The sequence below is a fragment of the Mchenga conophoros genome, linkage group LG7 (assembly GCF_057382185.1).
Source record: "Mchenga conophoros isolate Kocher_MC1m ecotype Shallow Benthic linkage group LG7, M_conophoros_male_GT1.1, whole genome shotgun sequence".
Classification (NCBI taxonomy): Eukaryota; Metazoa; Chordata; class Actinopteri; order Cichliformes; family Cichlidae; genus Mchenga; species Mchenga conophoros.
In genome coordinates, this window is record NC_140532.1 from 41,041,395 (window position 1) to 41,059,658 (window position 18,264).

At 38.7% G+C, this 18,264-nt stretch overlaps 1 protein-coding gene across 2 annotated transcripts in view; it reads left to right on the top strand.

Moving 5' to 3' along the window:
* Positions 1 to 20: 20 nt before the first annotated feature.
* Positions 21 to 18,264, top strand: part of sardh (sarcosine dehydrogenase) — a 44,471-nt gene continuing 26,227 nt past the window's right edge. Inside the window, exons 1-9 of one of the 2 annotated variants that reach the window (XM_085279272.1) lie at positions 21 to 186; positions 1,213 to 1,402; positions 1,865 to 2,001; positions 2,224 to 2,402; positions 3,606 to 3,785; positions 4,204 to 4,327; positions 4,544 to 4,644; positions 9,988 to 10,092; positions 14,662 to 14,791. In XM_085279272.1, the coding sequence (XP_085135398.1) occupies positions 1,218 to 1,402; positions 1,865 to 2,001; positions 2,224 to 2,402; positions 3,606 to 3,785; positions 4,204 to 4,327; positions 4,544 to 4,644; positions 9,988 to 10,092; positions 14,662 to 14,791 (1,141 nt within the window). In that variant the 5' untranslated portion in view covers positions 21 to 186; positions 1,213 to 1,217. Of the gene's footprint in view, positions 187 to 295; positions 561 to 1,212; positions 1,403 to 1,864; positions 2,002 to 2,223; positions 2,403 to 3,605; positions 3,786 to 4,203; positions 4,328 to 4,543; positions 4,645 to 9,987; positions 10,093 to 14,661; positions 14,792 to 18,264 lie in introns of those variants that run through there. The other variant, XM_085279271.1, reaches the window with a different exon arrangement.

Below are 18,264 nucleotides of genomic sequence, written 5' to 3' on the forward strand. Positions count from 1 at the left end.
CGGAAATACAGACACCCACACATTCATGAACCAAACAAACAGAACAAACAGCAAATTGACATTAATGTTTCTCTTTTGGCACATTATATATTTTCTTGAATATTTTCACATAGGAGGTATTTTGTGCATACTTATGTTTATGGGACAAAACCAGCGAAGTCACGAACCTCTGCTGACTCATTTGAGGTACTTGGTCAAGTCTACTTAACCTTTTTCTGGCGTTTCCAAAGTGTCATGTGTTGTTGCTCAATTCCACCACTTACTAGGCTGCTTGGGTATAATCCTATCTGACTGATCTAATTTCTAGTTGTATGCCAAACCGCATGTGAAGGTAGGAACTACAACTGCAGTCTAACACCGCTGCAGCTCACATTTATCTGACAGCTACTGAGCTGTGTCTTGTGGGCTCGACAGCAGTTCTGTCGCTCGTTGGTCTGCGGAACTACTTGACCGTTTCTCACCATAAACCCACTCCCTTAATTCTGGAAGCAGCCCCTCTCACTACTTACCTCTTTCCTCGAGTGTGTTTCCGGGGCAATCTTGGACAAGCGGAATCGAGCGTAAGTGCGACATGAATGTACATCCAAAAGTTGCTGCATTATGTAATTTGCATGCTCCGTTGTTTGAGATCGCAGAACTTCACGCCACGTTGCTACCTGGAACTGCTAATGTAGTTTCTTTTATTTTGAGACTTGTCGTTTCCAGGCGAGCGCACTCTGTGCATCGCGTTCTGTACGTTATTGCATAAATTGCACATTTACCCGCTAAAAGCTTTGTAATACGCATTAAGTGCGGGGTTATTTAGTGGTGAATGTGCTGCCGTTTTTGCGCCCAGGTGCCCAAAGTGTTTTTTCCAAAATCCTTGTTTGGTCAAACTATTGGTGTTTGCACGTGGCTGAACATTATATGCTCGATCCGCCAAGTCTTGCCCACTAGATTTACTAACCCTGCGCAAATTTGCGTAAATTCCCCTGAACCTGAGTATAATAAAGTTATTTACATTTATTTTTCAGTTATTATGGTTTTCACTGGGTACAAAATGTTGCAAACAAACAAACAAACAAACAAACAAACAAACAAAACAAATCCTAGCCAGAACAAGCAGAAAATACTTCAGAAAAGAGTTTTTGTACATAATGACTTTGTTCTGAAACCTTGAGTGTTACAACTTAAAACTTAAAATGTCCCTTTGTGTTGTCTTACTGCACACAGGGGTCATGGCCTTCCTTAGGAGCGCAGTTTGGCGAGTGTTCTCAGCAGTGAGGCCTCCTCTTTCTCCGCTGTGCCGGACAAGCACTCGGTCCTACAGCTCGGAGCCCACCAAGGAAAAGAGTGTTCCCTACGAGAAGACACTCAAACAGGAGGATGGAGCCTCCTCAGGACCCACTAAGCCATTACCCAGGTTAGATTGGGTTTTGAATGGATAAATGGATTGTGTGGGAATGTTTTCAGAAATATATTCTTAAGATTATATGCAGTGACTTTATACATAAACAGCTGATTAATCTAATGGTTGAAGTGGTGGATTAATACGTGATTGTGAAGAAAAACTAGTTCATGGAGGAATGGACACAGTGATGTACAAGTTCTGAACAGAATATAGATGCTCTGTTGATACTTTGCACTGGGAAAGGTTTGTATCAAAACAAGAGTGTTTATTGTTCGTTTAATTTAAAAAAAAAGGAGTTATTGGTCATTATTGTTGCTGTAGTTTAAAGATTGGAAGCAGGGGGAAAGAAAAAGGGACTGTGTTGCACTTGTGAATTGATAAGTTAGTGCTAGCTCACAGGCTGGTTGGTTACCTTCATATGTCAAGAGTAGCATCAGCCTTTTTAGTCTTTTCATATACCTCCTCCTGCCTCAGGTCAGCTGATGCGGTGGTGATTGGAGGAGGAAGCCTGGGCTGTCAGACCATTTACCACTTGGCCAAAATGGGAATGACTAATGTAGTTCTACTGGAGAGAGACAGACTGACTGCTGGCACCACCTGGCATACTGCAGGTAACAGTCTGTAACAGTACAGAGAGCTGTGTTTGCCTGAAGTTATACATCCTACTTTAATAGCAGCGTTCTAATAAGAAGTTTTAAGAGTAAATTAAGCACTCTTTGGTAATTTTGTGTAGTAATTATTATCAAGTGTGTTCACCTGCATGTGCGTGATGTGCGAGACGCTCACTAATGTCCACTAAGTTTTTTGCACTCATGTGTCCCTCTGTTTATTAGGCCTCCTGTGGCAGCTGCGACCCAGTGATGTTGAGATAGAGCTCCTGGCCCACACCAGGAATGTGATTAGCAAAGACCTAGAGGAGGAGACGGGTCTCCATACAGGCTGGATCCAGAACGGAGGGCTCTTCATTGCTTCCAACAAGCAAAGACTTGACGAGTACAAGCGCCTCATGTCGGTAAAGACAGAGACATGTTGGTTGTGAACATTATTAGGAAAGCATAGATTCACTGTTCAGTAAACAGAGGCAAAACACATGAAAATGTGTTTGTATTCATTGATCAGTCTGTTGATCAGTTGTTGTTGATCAATGCTTATGACAATTTTCATATTAATGATGAGGAAACTGACCTCACAGCCCAATGTTCGTCAGTGGTGCTAGTTTCAGTCATTAGTTTCAATCATTATGCAAGTGAACTGTTTATAAGGTTGGGGAAATCTCCGCTCAGCTCAGACTTGAAGAAGCAACTTGGATGAGTGACGAAGCGTTTATTCTGCTAAAAACGCTGCATCCGAATGAACAGAATTAACTTTTTGGGATACAAAAGGAGTCACACAAACACACAAAGACTTCAGATGGAGCAAGTACTTCTGTGACAGCAATTAGACAAGATGAAAGTAAATATTATCCTTAGTCAAAATTGTTTGTTTTCTATTTAGTTCACAGTGCTTCAAGAAAAGGACGCTTCATTTCAAAGTATTTGAGTTTGTAAATCAGTTTGATTGATTTTATGTATATATTTATGCACATTTACCCATCTGCAACAGGGAAATCTTTTTTTATGCATGTAAATGTACTAAATATTTCCGAGACTGAGATAGTTGTTGGTGAGTAATGTCTCATAAATAATTCTATTCTTCAGGTAAAGGATCCTGAAGTCAAAAGCACCAAAGAACAAGACATATCGGCTTAATATGTGTGCACTACAGACATGGCCTCTACAGGATGTGTTTAGGGAACACTCTAGTTCATGAAACATTCGACTGCTGCTCCTCCTTGGGGCTTTTAAATGTAAAATTGATTGTGGGTTTTCTAAAAAAGTTTTTTTTACTGCTTAACATGAGGTACATGAGAGAGAAAAAAACTTAATTTACCTTAATTGTGTGTGTTAGATTTTCAAAGTTCACAAACAACACTACTGTTCCCTTTGCATATTATAAAACTAATACAGAACGCTATGCTGCCATAGCGGCAGACTCAACTTATAGTTACAGTATTGAAAAGAGTCTTTCTGTTTGCTTTATCATGAAGATAAAGACTTTGATATGATTTAAAATGATGGTAGATTTTTCTCTAACCACTTATTTGAAATTGGAACAAAGGTGCCTTTAAAGTAATATTTACATTGAACACGTCATCTCCCCATTTTCTTTTTTCTAGCTGGGCAAAGTTTATGGTATTGAGTCCCATGTCCTTTCACCGGCTGAGACGAAGGACCTGTATCCTCTGATGAATGTCGATGATCTTTATGGAACACTGTATGTTCCAAAAGACGGCACCATGGACCCTGCAGGTACCTGCACAACCTTGACCAGGGCAGCCACTGCCCGAGGAGCCACGGTAATGTCTACTGATCTGCTAAATGCCTCTTTAGTTGATGGCCAGCTTTATTCTGTTTCTACCAATAGATTTCAGTGTGTGTGTGTGTGTGTGTGTGTGTGTGTGTGTGTGTGTGTGTGTGTGTGTGTGTGTGTGTGTGTGTGTGTGTGTGTGTGCGCGCGCGCGCACACACACACACATTAGTTTTGACTTAGCATGTCTTTATATTGTGAACAGCCCAACTACTACACTACATTCTTAAGCTTTGCACAAATGACTCACATGTTCCGTTACTTTTCCTCTGTAGTAATAAGTAAATACGAGGCTTCTCCAGTCGGACATTTATACGTCTGTAATATTACTCGACTGATTCCCTGTGCATTGTACTTGCATGGAAAAAAGTGCATACAGCATTTCAGTTTTCCATTCTTTAAATCAGGTGATCGAAAACTGTCCTGTAACTGGCATTCAAGTGCGAACTGATGATATTGGTGTGAAGAGGGTAAAGGCAGTGGAGACACAACACGGAACCATTGAGACACCTTGTGTGGTGAACTGTGCAGGTTTGCTGGCTTTCTTTTTCAAAGATGACAAATCCACAAATGTAACACAGTGTAAAGCAGTCTTTATGTAACCTGCAACTGCTCTCCTGATGTAAATGTATCCTGTAAAAGTGAAATCGCAATGAGCAAAGGAAAATCCATACACTTTTTAAGGATATTTGTTTGGTGTTAAAGGTAACACACTTATGACATTTTTGCCTTTCTGTGTTACTGCAGGTGTGTGGGCCACCAAGCTGGGAGAAATGGCCGGAGTCAAGGTTCCTCTCATTGCTATGCATCATGCCTATGTGGTAACAGAGAGAATCGAGGGCATACAGGTATGACCACCGTTCCTGGAGTCAGTGCTATCAGCTAATGTCAGAAATTGCCTCAAGAGGCTTTACGAGCCTGTAGATCCCTTCGTGCCTTTAGACCATTTGATTAAATGAGGAAGACTTTCCTAAAAAAATCTTCAGCAGGAGGGCAAAAAAGGATTGAAGAAGTCCATAAAAGCAGTCGAGGATGGATACCTCTTAAAGTCGCAGCATTGCAGATTTACATCATAAATATTCAAAATGACAAACAAAAATTGTAAAGATGTATGAAAAATGACAACCCGTTCTACCTCCTAAAGCCACGTCCCGAATGATATTACAAAAATATAAAGTTAACGTTTTGTTTACATTTTTAACTTATTTGCAGTAAATGCTGCATTTGACAATGTTGTGTTACTAAGACATCATTGAATAAAAGAGGTGTTTCATTTTAATACATTTTTTTTTTTAATTTGTTTGTGAGTTTCCTTTTTACAAAGCAAGTTACTGTGATTTTAATAGGTTTACCAAATCTTCTCCGGGGGAATCATGAAGAAAGTTCAACATGCCCGGCTTTGTTTTATTTGGCTTTGCCAACATTATAGTGAAGCAATCAGGATAAGTGGGCACACAAAGCTGTTTATCAACTTGAAAAGTTAAACCAGGGTTTTGGAGTCTAGCTAGGATTGTGTTCATATGAAAGGGGCGTCTGACCAATCATAAACATGGACAGGTCTGCTGGCAGCAGAAAGAGAAAACTACGATTTTAGCAAAATGCTGTATGAAGAAGTAAAACGCATGGTACAGGCTGTAAGCAACAAAGCTGCTGCAGTGCAGAGAGGAAAGGCACTGTGTGTGTTTGTGTGTTTTAAGTGCCTTAATCTGTATTTCTGGAAATGATCTACTACACTGATAAAGTTTAATCTCTGTGAACCCAGAAAGGAAAGTGACCAAAAACACTGACTGTTACTTACAGTCAGTGTTTTTGGTCACAGGATATCAGTTCTCTGTCATTAAAACATGAGAAAATCTGATAGATTATAATTGTTACTCTGTTAAATTAATAGTTAATGTGTTTAGGATACTTTAATTTGTATTCTTTCAGCTACAGCCCTGGTGTTGTGTAACAGTGTGAGAGCAACTATAGAATAGAGTAGGTGCATAAGTTTAAATCTATTTAGCATTTTCTCTAATGCACACACAGTAAAGTATGGATATAGGCTCAAATATTTGCATCCACTCGCTTAAATCTTTTAAGAAGTGGTGCTGAGGGTTCTACAATGTCGTTTAACTTGAGGAGGCCAAGGTCTATTAACTTCTCATTAGTGATCATGATTGACTATAAAAGTTAGTTTCTCTAAAGTGGATTTGTTTGACAGCACTCACTTGTTTGACTAATACCCAAAATAATGGGAAAGTCCAAGGAACTCTGTGAAGATCTAAAGAGAATTGTAGAGTAACACAACTTGTACATAAGTAAAAGTTTTTCTCATGTGTCACTGAGGCCTAGAATAAGACCCAAGCTGTCACCCTCAGGTAAAAAAAAAAATTGGTAAGGGTGTTTAGGAACAACCCAGGAACCCTGTCGTGAACTGGAAACTGCTGGAACACCTGTCCACAGTGAAGCCAATCTGAGAACTTAGAGAATGCCGACCAAGAAAGAGCGGTGAGTGCTGGCCTTGTCAAGTTAAAAGATATTGTCAAACCTTCAGCGCCACTTATTAAAAGATTTAAGTAAATGTATGTGTATTTTTTACCGTGTGGATTATTGAATTGAATTGATATACCTTTTATTAGTCCCACAAGGGGAAATTTCATAAGGCTGCCGACCTATTGCACGCAATGGCGGCACCATCTTACCCTCCGACCATACATACATTACACAAAACATCACATGGGGAAGACAGGTCAGAGAGGTATAACAATGGGAAAATGCACCACACGAGGAAAGATAAGGAGAAAAAAATAACTCCCCCCCAGACTGAGCTCCAACAGGGAGATCAGTTTGATTCCTTCCTTAATTCTTCGATAAGTCAGGGCCAAGCCAGCTCCGATTCGCCAGAACCCTGTTACCATGGTTCCGAATACTGTAGGTAGATATCTTCAGCACTCAGGCTCACCCAAGCCCAAACTTCTCGTTGAGAAAGGGGTGTCAATTGCATTTAGGGACCAGTTGATCCAATCCATAATTCCTCTTTTAGGTTTTAGAGAACAGACTGTGAGAGAGTGTTCCAGGGAAAAGTAATACAAAAAACACGAGACTAGACAAGGACATAAGAGGCTAAGCAGGGAAGCTAAGGAAGAGGAGGAGAGGAGAAAAGTGCGACCGCCTTCGTCAAGAGCAAGAGCAGAAGATTAGAGAACATCCAAACTAAATTCAAACGTGTGCACCAAGTTCTCTTTCCTTCATTGAAGTCATTAAAGATGTATGCTGTACAGTGTTTCCCCCAGGGGTTAGTTACCACAGCGACGTACTCTCATGAGAGTTGACGTGAAAAACAACAGATTGTTTGCCAAAAGCAGGCGAATGTTTCAAATAACTCATTTCCTTTCATAAATACCAGACATATTATGGTATTGTTTCACTGCTACTTGGTGGCAACTGTTGCACGATGGTGTGTATTTAATGGCTAATTTATAAACAGTTTTTCAAGGTGGAGGAGGGTAATTCTGTCTGCATTAAGGTTATATAACCAGTAGGGGGCACTATGACCAAACAGATTTTCAGCCTGCGATGGCCCAGACTGTTGTTTTATTGTTTGCAATAATTTGTAATAGAAAAGTAAACAGAATAATTTGTGTGTATCTTTATATTAATGGGATGATATGTGAACCTGCATCTACTGGGGAAGCCCCTGTGTGTGTATACTTTATAACAGATGTTCACATGATTCACTGTATCTCTGTGATTGCGAGTCTTACGACTGTTAGATTAAATTAGTGTACACATGCATGACTGTGCTCATCTTCTCGAGGCTGGTGGTTGTAGGCGGTCTGTCAGCTCCCCTGTATTATGTAGTTTAAGAGGAGCTTAACCAGCATTACTGCTACATCACGTTCACAGACGTCAGCCCACACACAAAATGACACACTCGCACACTTGGATGTCAGGAAATCTGTTCCCACCAGAGTGTGCAACTTGTCAGGTCAAACATTTCATGTCATCTGTGTGCCTTTGTGTGACATGTAACCTCCTGGGAGGCTGTGGTGGCTTTAAAGTAAGGGGAAAAGAAACCATACCAGATTGTGTGAATACATGAAGGACAGAAGGTAGTGCAATGTTTAGTATTGATCACATGAAGGAAGCTGGCAGCTGCACTCAGTGCACAAGAGAGGGGAAATGAGCAGTTTGGCTTTTGTTATTTGGAGTGAGCGGTTTTTAAAATGTCAGCTTGTTCGCTGGTATTTTGGTTTTACCCGGAAAACCAGTTGGTGGGTAGAAAAGACCTCCATAGTGACGTGAATACAGATGAGACAACATACCTAAAATGTAACTATTTATTGAACATTTTTGCATAAATATTTATTAGAACACAATGAAATGATTACATGGTATGTTAGACACGATGCTGTGATGCATAAAGAAATGCTTTGGTTTATTAAGATAAGTCATTGTATGGACGACTGCTGCTGTAAACATTTTTAAGGCTGTTTTTTAGTCCCATGTTGTGATGCCCCTTTTGTACAGCTCTTAACATCTTATAAAAATGTAGCACTAAACAAAAGTGCACTTGTCTTTATATTCAGCTTCCAAGGAACCAGACTTTATTATAATTATTTAAGGTAGGATTTTTAGACATTTAAAAAAAAAAATCTTGACTGGTTTTTCATTCTTTTTTAATCCAGTCCTTTTATCTGACTATTTCCAGATTTTTTCTTCTTCTTTTTTAATCCACTTAACCAACTGAACCCACTTAATCACTCAAGCATTAAAAAGGTATCAAACTCTAGGGATTAACCAGTATTGTGTCCACATATATTAGACAACTTAGCAAAGACACATTTTAAATTGTATCTTTAGGTGCTTTGTTTCTAGCAGCCTGTTGCAAGAACACATGAGGTCATAAAATCAATAAAAATGCCAAAGATAACATTTTGATAGGAATTAAACTGTATTTTTGGCACCAACAAGGTGATTCCCAAAAAGCTATTAGCTGAAAACCTGGCAAATGCTGACATAATGTGCAGTGTATTCTTAAAAATTGGTGAAGAAGAGGCCAATACTATCTACAGGAGATGAGCAGTATCTGAAAGTCATGTACTTAAGAAGTAGGAAATATCCAGCAAAGACTTGACACAGGACCTGAGAGATGCATCTAACCCTTTAGTTCACCGAAGCCTCATCAGTAATGGTCTCAGTGGAAGTTTGGCTGTCAAGAAGCCATTGTTAAAGAAGGGAAATATAGGAGAAAAGGTTGAGGTATGCCAAATTAAACAGGAGCATGACCAAAAATCAGAGGCAACAGAGCTTATGGAGCGATGACAAATTGCTGTCAGCAGGTACAGAAGAAGTCAGGACAGAGAGACAAAAGTAAGTGTCTACATCCATCTCTAAAACAAATTGGAGGCTCGCATTTCAGCGAATGGTATTGGGGATGTTGTCAAAACGTATGGAATTATAATTGCACTTGAATCCACCATGCAGTATCAACTGGAAAGATTGTGGCAGCAGCTTCGTGTTTTTTAGAATGACAAGGAAACTCACTCTTGTCCATGTTTCAATAAGTCACTGCACCTGTTTTCCATTTTCCTTTAGAACATAAAGAAATTATTAGCAATTTAAAATTTTTATGAATAGCTTTAGACCAGCGGTCCCCAACCCCCGGGCCTTGGACCGGTACTGGTCCGTGAGTTGTTTGGTACCGGGCCATGAGAGTTGAGGCTCAGGTGTGAAATGTATGGTTTTCAGGGTTTTCAGCGTTATCTTGTTATTGTTTTTATCGTTTACTCGGTCTTCCTGGGTCTTTTCACGTGTGTTATGAATAAATCTTCTTTTTTTCGGTACCGGTACTAGTTTTATTTTGTTGTATTTATCCGCGACACCTTAAAGTCCAGTCCGTGGAAATATTGTCGGGCATAAACCGGTCCGTGGCGCAAAAAAGGTTGGAGACCTCTGCTTTAGACAGCCTTTGGGATTTCAGTCTCTGGAGCCTATCCCATCCATCCCTGAGCTCTTGTGACCCTGAATTGGATGTGCGATGAAGAAATTCACTCAATGGAGTGAATGTAGATTTTTATGAACTTGGAGAATTTAAACAACTATTTGGTAATAAAATTACTTTTTGTTTTTTTTTTCATAAAAACCGTCCTTAACTGATTGTGTTCTCATTCCTTCGTGTTTTGATCCGTTCACTTTCATCTTCCCAGAACATGCCAAATGTCAGGGACCATGATGCGTCAGTGTACCTGCGCCTTCAAGGTGACGCTCTGTCTGTGGGCGGTTATGAAAGAAACCCCATCTTCTGGGATGAGGTAAGCTTGAATGTCATCCTGAGGTTAATTGTCAGATTCTCTTTCTATTCGTTTCCGTGAGTGCTGTGATAAAAAATTTAGCTTTGCTCGACAAAAAAAATCAAATACTTTAATTAGGAAGCTGAATAAACTCATCCAGTTTATATACTTATGTGTCATTTTGACCTCATCTCTTATTTACCTTGTCTATTACTTTCTGCTGTATTAGTTTGGAGGTCAAACTGTATTCATAACAGCAGTCAAAACTCTGTGTGTGTGTGTGTGTGTGTGTGTGTGTGTGTGTGTGTGTGTTAATTTTAAAGGAAAACTGTAAAAAATATTTAACATTCAGGGGAAATTGTTATTTGTTTTATTCCAAAAAACTGATATAAAGACTGATAGTTTGTGACCATCCTGCATAGCTTAGCATTAAGACGGAGGTACTATAAGAACAGTTAGCAGTTTTCTTCCATTCTTTATGATCACATCTTTTTACACTCCAATTTTGCTATTTCTCCCATAGTTTGCAGGATGCTCAGACTTGGTTTTAATATATGTATCCTATTTATTTTATTTTTTTTATGTTTTAGTTGTTTGTCTAGGAAGCTGAATTCAGGATGTTTATGTGTGCTTAGCCTGAATACAGAACAACAGTAAGCCACTAATCTGGTTCTGTTTAAATTAGAGATGGACCGATCCGATATTACGTATCGGTATCGGTCCGATACTGACCTAAATTACTGGATCGGATATCGGAGAAAAATAAAAAATGTAATCCGATCCATTAAATATCACGAAAGCACCTCACAAAACTTGCAACACCCCGTAACTCACCTCAGAACGTTAGCACGTCGGAGCAGTATGCATCACGTGATAGAGCGGCTGTGGCATGCAGGACCTGTCGGTGGTCTGGATAGCATGTGGAGCTTCGCTAGCAACCCGGCATTTCATCTCCGACAAAGTTATCCCCGAGAGAAGTAAAGCAAGTGTGTAAGTCCATCTCTGAATGTTTGTAAAGCATTCCTGCGTTAAGCTTAACAAACGATATATGGAGCGACTGCCTCTCCGGCTGCTACTTCAATCATGAAACTGCTTAACGATCAGCTGATCGGCTTTTCTGTCGGGAGTCCGTGTCTCTGGTTTGTTTTTGGCCCACTTTGCACCAGAAAGAGGAAACCAGCGGCTAAACAACAGCAGCACGTTTAAGCTTGATCAGCTGTTGTTAGAATGTATTTAATATTACTTTCTACTCCAGGATCTTTTTCTACGTAGCTGACGCTGGTAACTGTGCAGGGGCGGATCTAGCAAAGTTTAGCCAGGGGGGCCGATAGGGCATTAACAGGGAAAGGGGGCACAAAGACATACTTTTCTTTCTTATTCTCATTTAAAATGTCTAGCTTTTAATAAATAATTATCTGACACCCAAAGTTTTAATTTGATGCAAAATGAATAGAAGTCCATTACTGTATATAGTAACTATTAAGTCTAATATACCCTAGTAAGCTATAGTACTTTTTCCTTTGGGAAGGTACCATCTGTGCAGTCTGCAATTTTGTTGAAGAAAGATGTTGAATCTATTTAATATTTTAATATATTGAAAAATAATTGATTTCTGTGCATTTTTTTTCACACTGCATCAAATTAAGGTTGATTACGTCGATTAAGCATCATGAGGTGGAGCGTGAGGGGTGGTTCCCTATTTTTTATTTATTTATTTTTGTTGTTGCTGGGAGTTGGAACCCTATTAGTTAGGTTGCTTAATATTTACGCTAAGTACTCTTTAAAATACCAGAATAGGGAGGATGGTGTAGGTCTAAGTTTATTAGATTGATCAGTATTGCTGAACTATGAAATATTTTTTTTGTATACAGGTATAACAGAATAGCTTTAGTGTAGTTGTTGTTTTAAACTTGAGTATGAACTTATACAAAATGCAGCAAGATATTTAAAAAAAAAAACTGTTTTGTTGAAACACACTATATCGGATTCATATCGGTATCGGCAGATATCCAAATTTATGATATCGGTATCGGACATAAAAAAGTGGTATCGTGCCATCTCTAGTTTAAATATTCCTACAGCCTACTGGGTCGACTTTATAGGTTTTTAATATGACAGACAAATATCAATTCTCTTATCATCTTTCTGTAAAGACACAAAGCTACAAATGTTGGACTTTAAGTATAAAAACTTGAGTAGCCATTATAAAGGAAAGCGCAACAAACTGTGTTTATGATGCTTCTGAAGGCACAGGAGTAGGTACAGTATACCTAGTAGGGAAAGAACAGGATTCCCTTTCCCCCCCCCCCCCCAAGTTCTGTTGGAATCTTTGGCTTTTGTTGGATGATTTCATCAAATCCAGTGCCTTCAGGTCACTTACGCGAAGGCGAAGTTTATTAACCTTGATGCAAATAATGAAACAAAAAAAGGGATCAAACGCTGACACTTTTGGAAAGTTTATTTTTCTCTAGAAAGTTTATACAGAAAACTATACTTAGAAAGGAAAAAACTAGTCCTATATTTGTATCCATTAATAAAACTGTTGCAAGTCTTATTGCCCACACTCCACATATATTTTATTTCTACTGTGCACAGTGATGAGCACAGTGCTCAAGAGGGGATAAGTCTATTGGATTTTAATTACCTCATACTCATTCTTTTAGCACAACCCCTGACAAACATTGTATTTTTAGCTCCGCTTGGGGTGAAATTTGTTTTATTGGAACATTAAAACCAAAGTACATCTGTAAAAGGAACTGAAGGCTCTGAAGACTAATTATTCGAACAACACTTTGGCAACTAGAAAAAGTCATTGTGCAAGCAGTTGCATGTTCCATGCAAAGACCGACTTTAGAGAGAGTTTGACTTTGGAGATTGATCTTTTTAAGAGCCTTTGAACTGACAGGTGGTCTTGGTCTTAATGGATTTGTACTTTCTCTCAAGGACAGGTTTTTAGAGCAGTTTGTTAAGTGGGCTGGCAGGAGGTTTGGTGGCATGCATTTATGCATTAGATACTTAAAACCTTTCACTCGTCATGCATTCCTTCTTGATTTATGCCTGTTTTTTTTCTTTAAGACTTTGGTCTTTTATACTATTCAGAAGTAATGAAAGCCATTAGACGTTTTCTGCAGGTCACCGATAATATCTTTTTGCCTGTCAACCTAACTTCCTGGCTTTCTGTCCTTCTGGCTGGATGGCTGCCTGTCTGCAGATTCCTCAGTGGTTTTTACATATTAGAGGATTTCTTTGAGCGGAAGCAGCTTCTTTGTTCTCGTTCTGCAGCAGCTTTGATGTCTTAAAGCAAGTGGAAGAAGAAAGAATAGATACCAAAAGGAGAATTAGCAAGGAGACGTGGAGAATAGAAGAAGCGGAGTGATTGAAGATGAGCTAGATTGATGGCTTGGGAAGGATTGGGAGAAGTGTGGTGCCTAGGACAAAGGTATCTGCTTCTCAGATACCCCAGTTGAGTGTCAATGCCCGGTAATAGTGCAAAACTCTTTGTTCACATGAAAGTAGCTACTGTCAGCTTAGGCATCCATATGACATTAAAGTCTTAATCGAAGCTGAGAGTGTCACAGCAGATGGTAATTGTGAAGCCAAAGGAATTTCCTTCAGTACGTCCTCTGTACTTGACTGTAGACCATAACCATCTATCTAACTTAATCACTTATGTTCAACATTTATAAAAACGGGTTGATATTGTTATCCAGTGTTCTTGTTTTGTTTTTGTTTAGGCATGTCTGTTACATAATTAAAAAAATTGAGGAAAGTAAAGTAAAAGTAGATGAAAGAGTGAATCAGGGCAGGAATTGAGAGAGAAATACGTGACTGATAAAATTGCTGGACAGCTCTGGTGTGCTGGACTTTCCACTTTGAGTGCCCTGAGTCAGCCAGATTAGTGTTTGATGGGAAGGTGGGGGGTCGTCTGTGCTGCTGGCCATTAGTTGTAGGAGTTAAAGGCTGGATTTTGGTGTGGCTGAAAAGGAGGGAGTTACAGAACTCCAGATTGGAGCAAATTAAAGCTTGGACAAGATACTGAGATGAGAGGAAGGGCTGATTTGACAGATGTTTCTGTGGTGAGGAAGAGTTGATTTAACAGATGCTACAGGATGTGTTGTGGCTGCAGCCTTGCTTCCTCCAGTCACATATGAAGAGGATAAAAGAGCACAGCAGTATTTTTGACACTGGCACTGCGGTGGTACATCAGCATTGAACATCACAGTAGTAGTGCTGACTGTAGCCTACAAAGACACACAAAGAAAAGGAAAAATATTAAAATGCACCATTATTCAGTGCTCGTTTTACTGCTCATTTGCATTTTCTCAAAAATCTTCAATTCAATTTTTCTAATTAGATGTGGTCCCTATTTATGTGATTTGGTGTCTTCCTCAAACAGAACTCATTTTCAGTGTGAAAATTCGTTTCAAAATTGGTGTGTTTTAGGGGTAAAAGAGAGAAAGTAAATGTGTGCTGTTATTTTAAGGTTACTCAAGGTTTCAAGGTTATTGGAAGTAAGCCAGTCATTTATTATCAGTGTGCCTTTATTTATTTATTTATTTATTTATTTATTTATTTTTCAATATTTCCCAGGTGTCTGATAAGTTCGCCTTCAGCCTGTTCGATCTGGACTGGGATGTCTTTATGCAACATATTGAGGGTGCAGTCAACAGAGTTCCTGCTCTGGAACAGACTGGCATTAAGTCCACTGTCTGTGGACCAGGTACACGCGCGCGCGCGCACACACACACACACACACACACACACACACACACACACACACACATGCTCAGTTGTGTTCCCATCACCTCATGGGGAATTACATTTACTGAGGTCGTTTCCTGGAGGCTTACTCTATCTGCAACCTCCTAACATTAACCCTTCCACTAATCTTAAGCTTAAAGTCTACATGCTAAGATGTAGATATGTGTTTAACATTACAGGGATTTATGTCCCTAAAAACAAAGCAGGTCATCTATTTGTGACTATGTGTAAGCGGACATATATATCCCCACAGGAAAAATGCAATCATGCACACATACAAGCACTAGTTCAAAAGAAGCATTAATCTTTGAGCAATTCCTCCATGCCTTTCCCTACAAATCCTTATGCATTACAGCAGCAAACAAGCAACTTTCACAACACTTTGGATGCATACTGTGGTTGCCCATGAATATGTAAACTAGCGAGCTGTATGCCATGTTTGCAGAGGAGATAGTTTGATTAGCTCGAGCCTGACTTCCTGTGCAGGTAATATCACATTGCCCAGCTGGTTATGTGAGCTGGTCTGTAGCCATGCTTTGTGGTTTCTGATTTGAGTTTTTCATTATTTTAGCCTGGAGCAGCAGTTTGGAATAATGATCAGAATGATTTTGTGAGGATAGAAAAGTAAAACAGAGTGATAAAATGAAAGTACAAAAGACATTTAGAAGGAACTTTGACAAAAAGCAAACATACAAAAAAGAAAATGTTAAAGGGAAATAATAATTGATAACATAAATTTTACAGAGATGAAATAAAGACGAAATGATGGAAGAAAAAATAAAGATAGAAGTCTGAAAAGCTGTCTGTTCTTCTTATCTGTGCCCTTGGCTTTAAGTCCTGCAGGTTTTCATTTTATGTTTACTGGATAAGCTTGCTGCGTTAAACAAAACATTTTCAGAGTGAGAAAATGTTACTAACGAGAAATGAGAAGTTACTAAGGCACCTTTGGCATTTCCATGAGGATACAGCAGGCTAAATGAAGGAGAAATTTCAAATATAAATCGAATATTATGAGTTCCATCAGTATGTGCAATTTACCACTCAGAGAGACTTATTTATATAGACAGAAGTATGGAAAATTGAGTTAAAGGTTTACGGTGTTTTCTTTTGGAATATTCAGCAGTTAGTCTAATGTTGCTAAAAGACGTATTCACACGCATGTGTTTGTAGGTATGTAAGAGAAAATGTCTTTCTTTCGGCTTAGTTCAGTTGAGTAATAAAAGTACTGATATCTTAATGTATCTGCTGCAATTTCTCTGTTACATAAGACATTGTTAGTTTTAAAGTTTGCGTGTATTGGATTTTTGAAAAAGTTATTATTGCATTGCAGAACTTGGCTAAAGTTGCCTTTAAACAACTTCCAGCTCTCCAAAACCACCCATCCAATCTGTGGTTTTTAACGCAAGTGGAAATAGAAAAGGAGACATTATGGTTTAATGAACAGCCAGCCTGCCGTTATGGTTAGGAGGCATTTACTGACCACAAACGGCTCGCTAAGTTTCAGTGTTGCACACAGCTGTTCTAAAGTCTCAGAGGACCAAGCCTGACCAAACCTAAATGATAAATGGTGGCTTGCCAACTAAAATGAAAAGTTCTGAGCCTTAGCCTTGTCACAATTCCTCCCTACACTTTTATATCTTGTGCAAAACTAACACATCCTGTACTGTCAGATTGTCCACCGAATATAGAGACGCATTTCTTATTATATCCGCTAACATGTCAGATGATTCGGCGCTCAGACTGCTGATATCATGTTAAGACTGAAGACATCACATCTTTAAATCATCTAATTTGTGGAAGATCTGCTGCCATGTTTGATCATGAATATTTTAAAAACTACTAAAGACAAAAGCCTGAATTTTTCACTGGCCTTTCGTTTTGTAAAAATGAATCAGGATCTGAGATTTTGGATAGATATATCAAACATGACTATTTAAAATATGAAACACAAAATCAAGCTGCCCTGTAAAATACCATATTTGCGCAAACACTAATAAAACATTGCAAAAGGAAACTAGAATTCTGAATGGTTTATAGTCGAGTTTCAGAATAATGCAAAATGAAACTTTTTGAATAGATTAACACGAATTCATGGTCATAAAGTGCTATTTTCAATTAACTTTCACAATGGATTGAGAAAATATGACAAGTTGTATCACAAAGACAAAAATATCAGTAGTTAGTCTCGTCCGATTCTTGCAGGATTCAGTCTGGAAGTCAACTGCCTGATTCCTGCTTGCCTGTAGCAACTGTGGCATTAGGATTTGGGTTGGGTTAGGGGGTTAGGGTCTTGCATTGGAATACAGATCACAAGTGGACACAGCAACTTTACATTGCTACTTACGTGAAAGAGGCTACTAATCCCGTTTTAACTACTTTGAATTGTTGTGCTATATTTATTTTCATATGTGAAAAGTCTTACATCAGTACTTGTTGGGTTCTTTGCATTGTTATCGCCTCTTAGTATTTTAAGCTTACCCTGAATTATAAGATCTCTGATGGGCGTCAGATCTGGAAACGGTAGGTAGAGTATGTATCAAAATGAAAAATATGCAGATATTTATTGTTACTGAGCACATTATTTTACTGATATTTTTGTTTTACACTTTGTCATGTTTACTCAATGCAGCATGAAATTTGGATTCCTTCTTCATATTTGTGACAAGGAATTTCATATTAAAAAGTATTCTACCTGCTTTATTCTGCATTATTGTGAAATTGGGTTATATACACTTCAGAAAATGTTAGTATTTGTATGTATGCAACGTGATGTTTGTTATTAGTGTGTGCTCGCATAAGTGACTTTTTTTGGGGGGGGTTTTCTTCATATCTTGAGTAGATAATACTGTGACTTTTTTTTAAATCTCTCTGTTCAAAATTACAGACCCTGATTCATAAGAAAGGTCCGGGAAAATTTCAGGCTTTCATCTTTTGTACTTTTTGAGATATTCATGCTCAGACATACCAAAAAAAATATCCATCTCTAATTTTTAGGCAAACTGGAGATGGATGAGCATAAAATCTTCTCAACATTTGATGATTTGGCATGGAATGACCCAAAGCCAGAGATGACACTGATAAAATAGCCAAAGTAGTCAAATATCCATCTATCAGTCTTTTTCTTTTTGCCTGTCCCGTTTGGCTCTTTTGCCATCAGAATTGTTGTCTAAAGGCAAAGAAAGATGCCCAACGGATTTACTTTACCAAATTGACCATCCCAGCCTTGCCGTAATGGTCCATTTGATTCACCTTTTATTGTTTATTTTATTTTCACTTGCTGAATACGGGACAGACTTGACTGGGGGAAAGAAGGGGAGAAAGAAAGAGGGAAAGAGAAACAGCTGAGAAGAGGGACGGGGGAGAAGGGCAAAAGACAAAAACCAACAGAATGAGCAGAAAAAGAAAAAAAAGAAGAAAAAAAGAAAAAAAAAT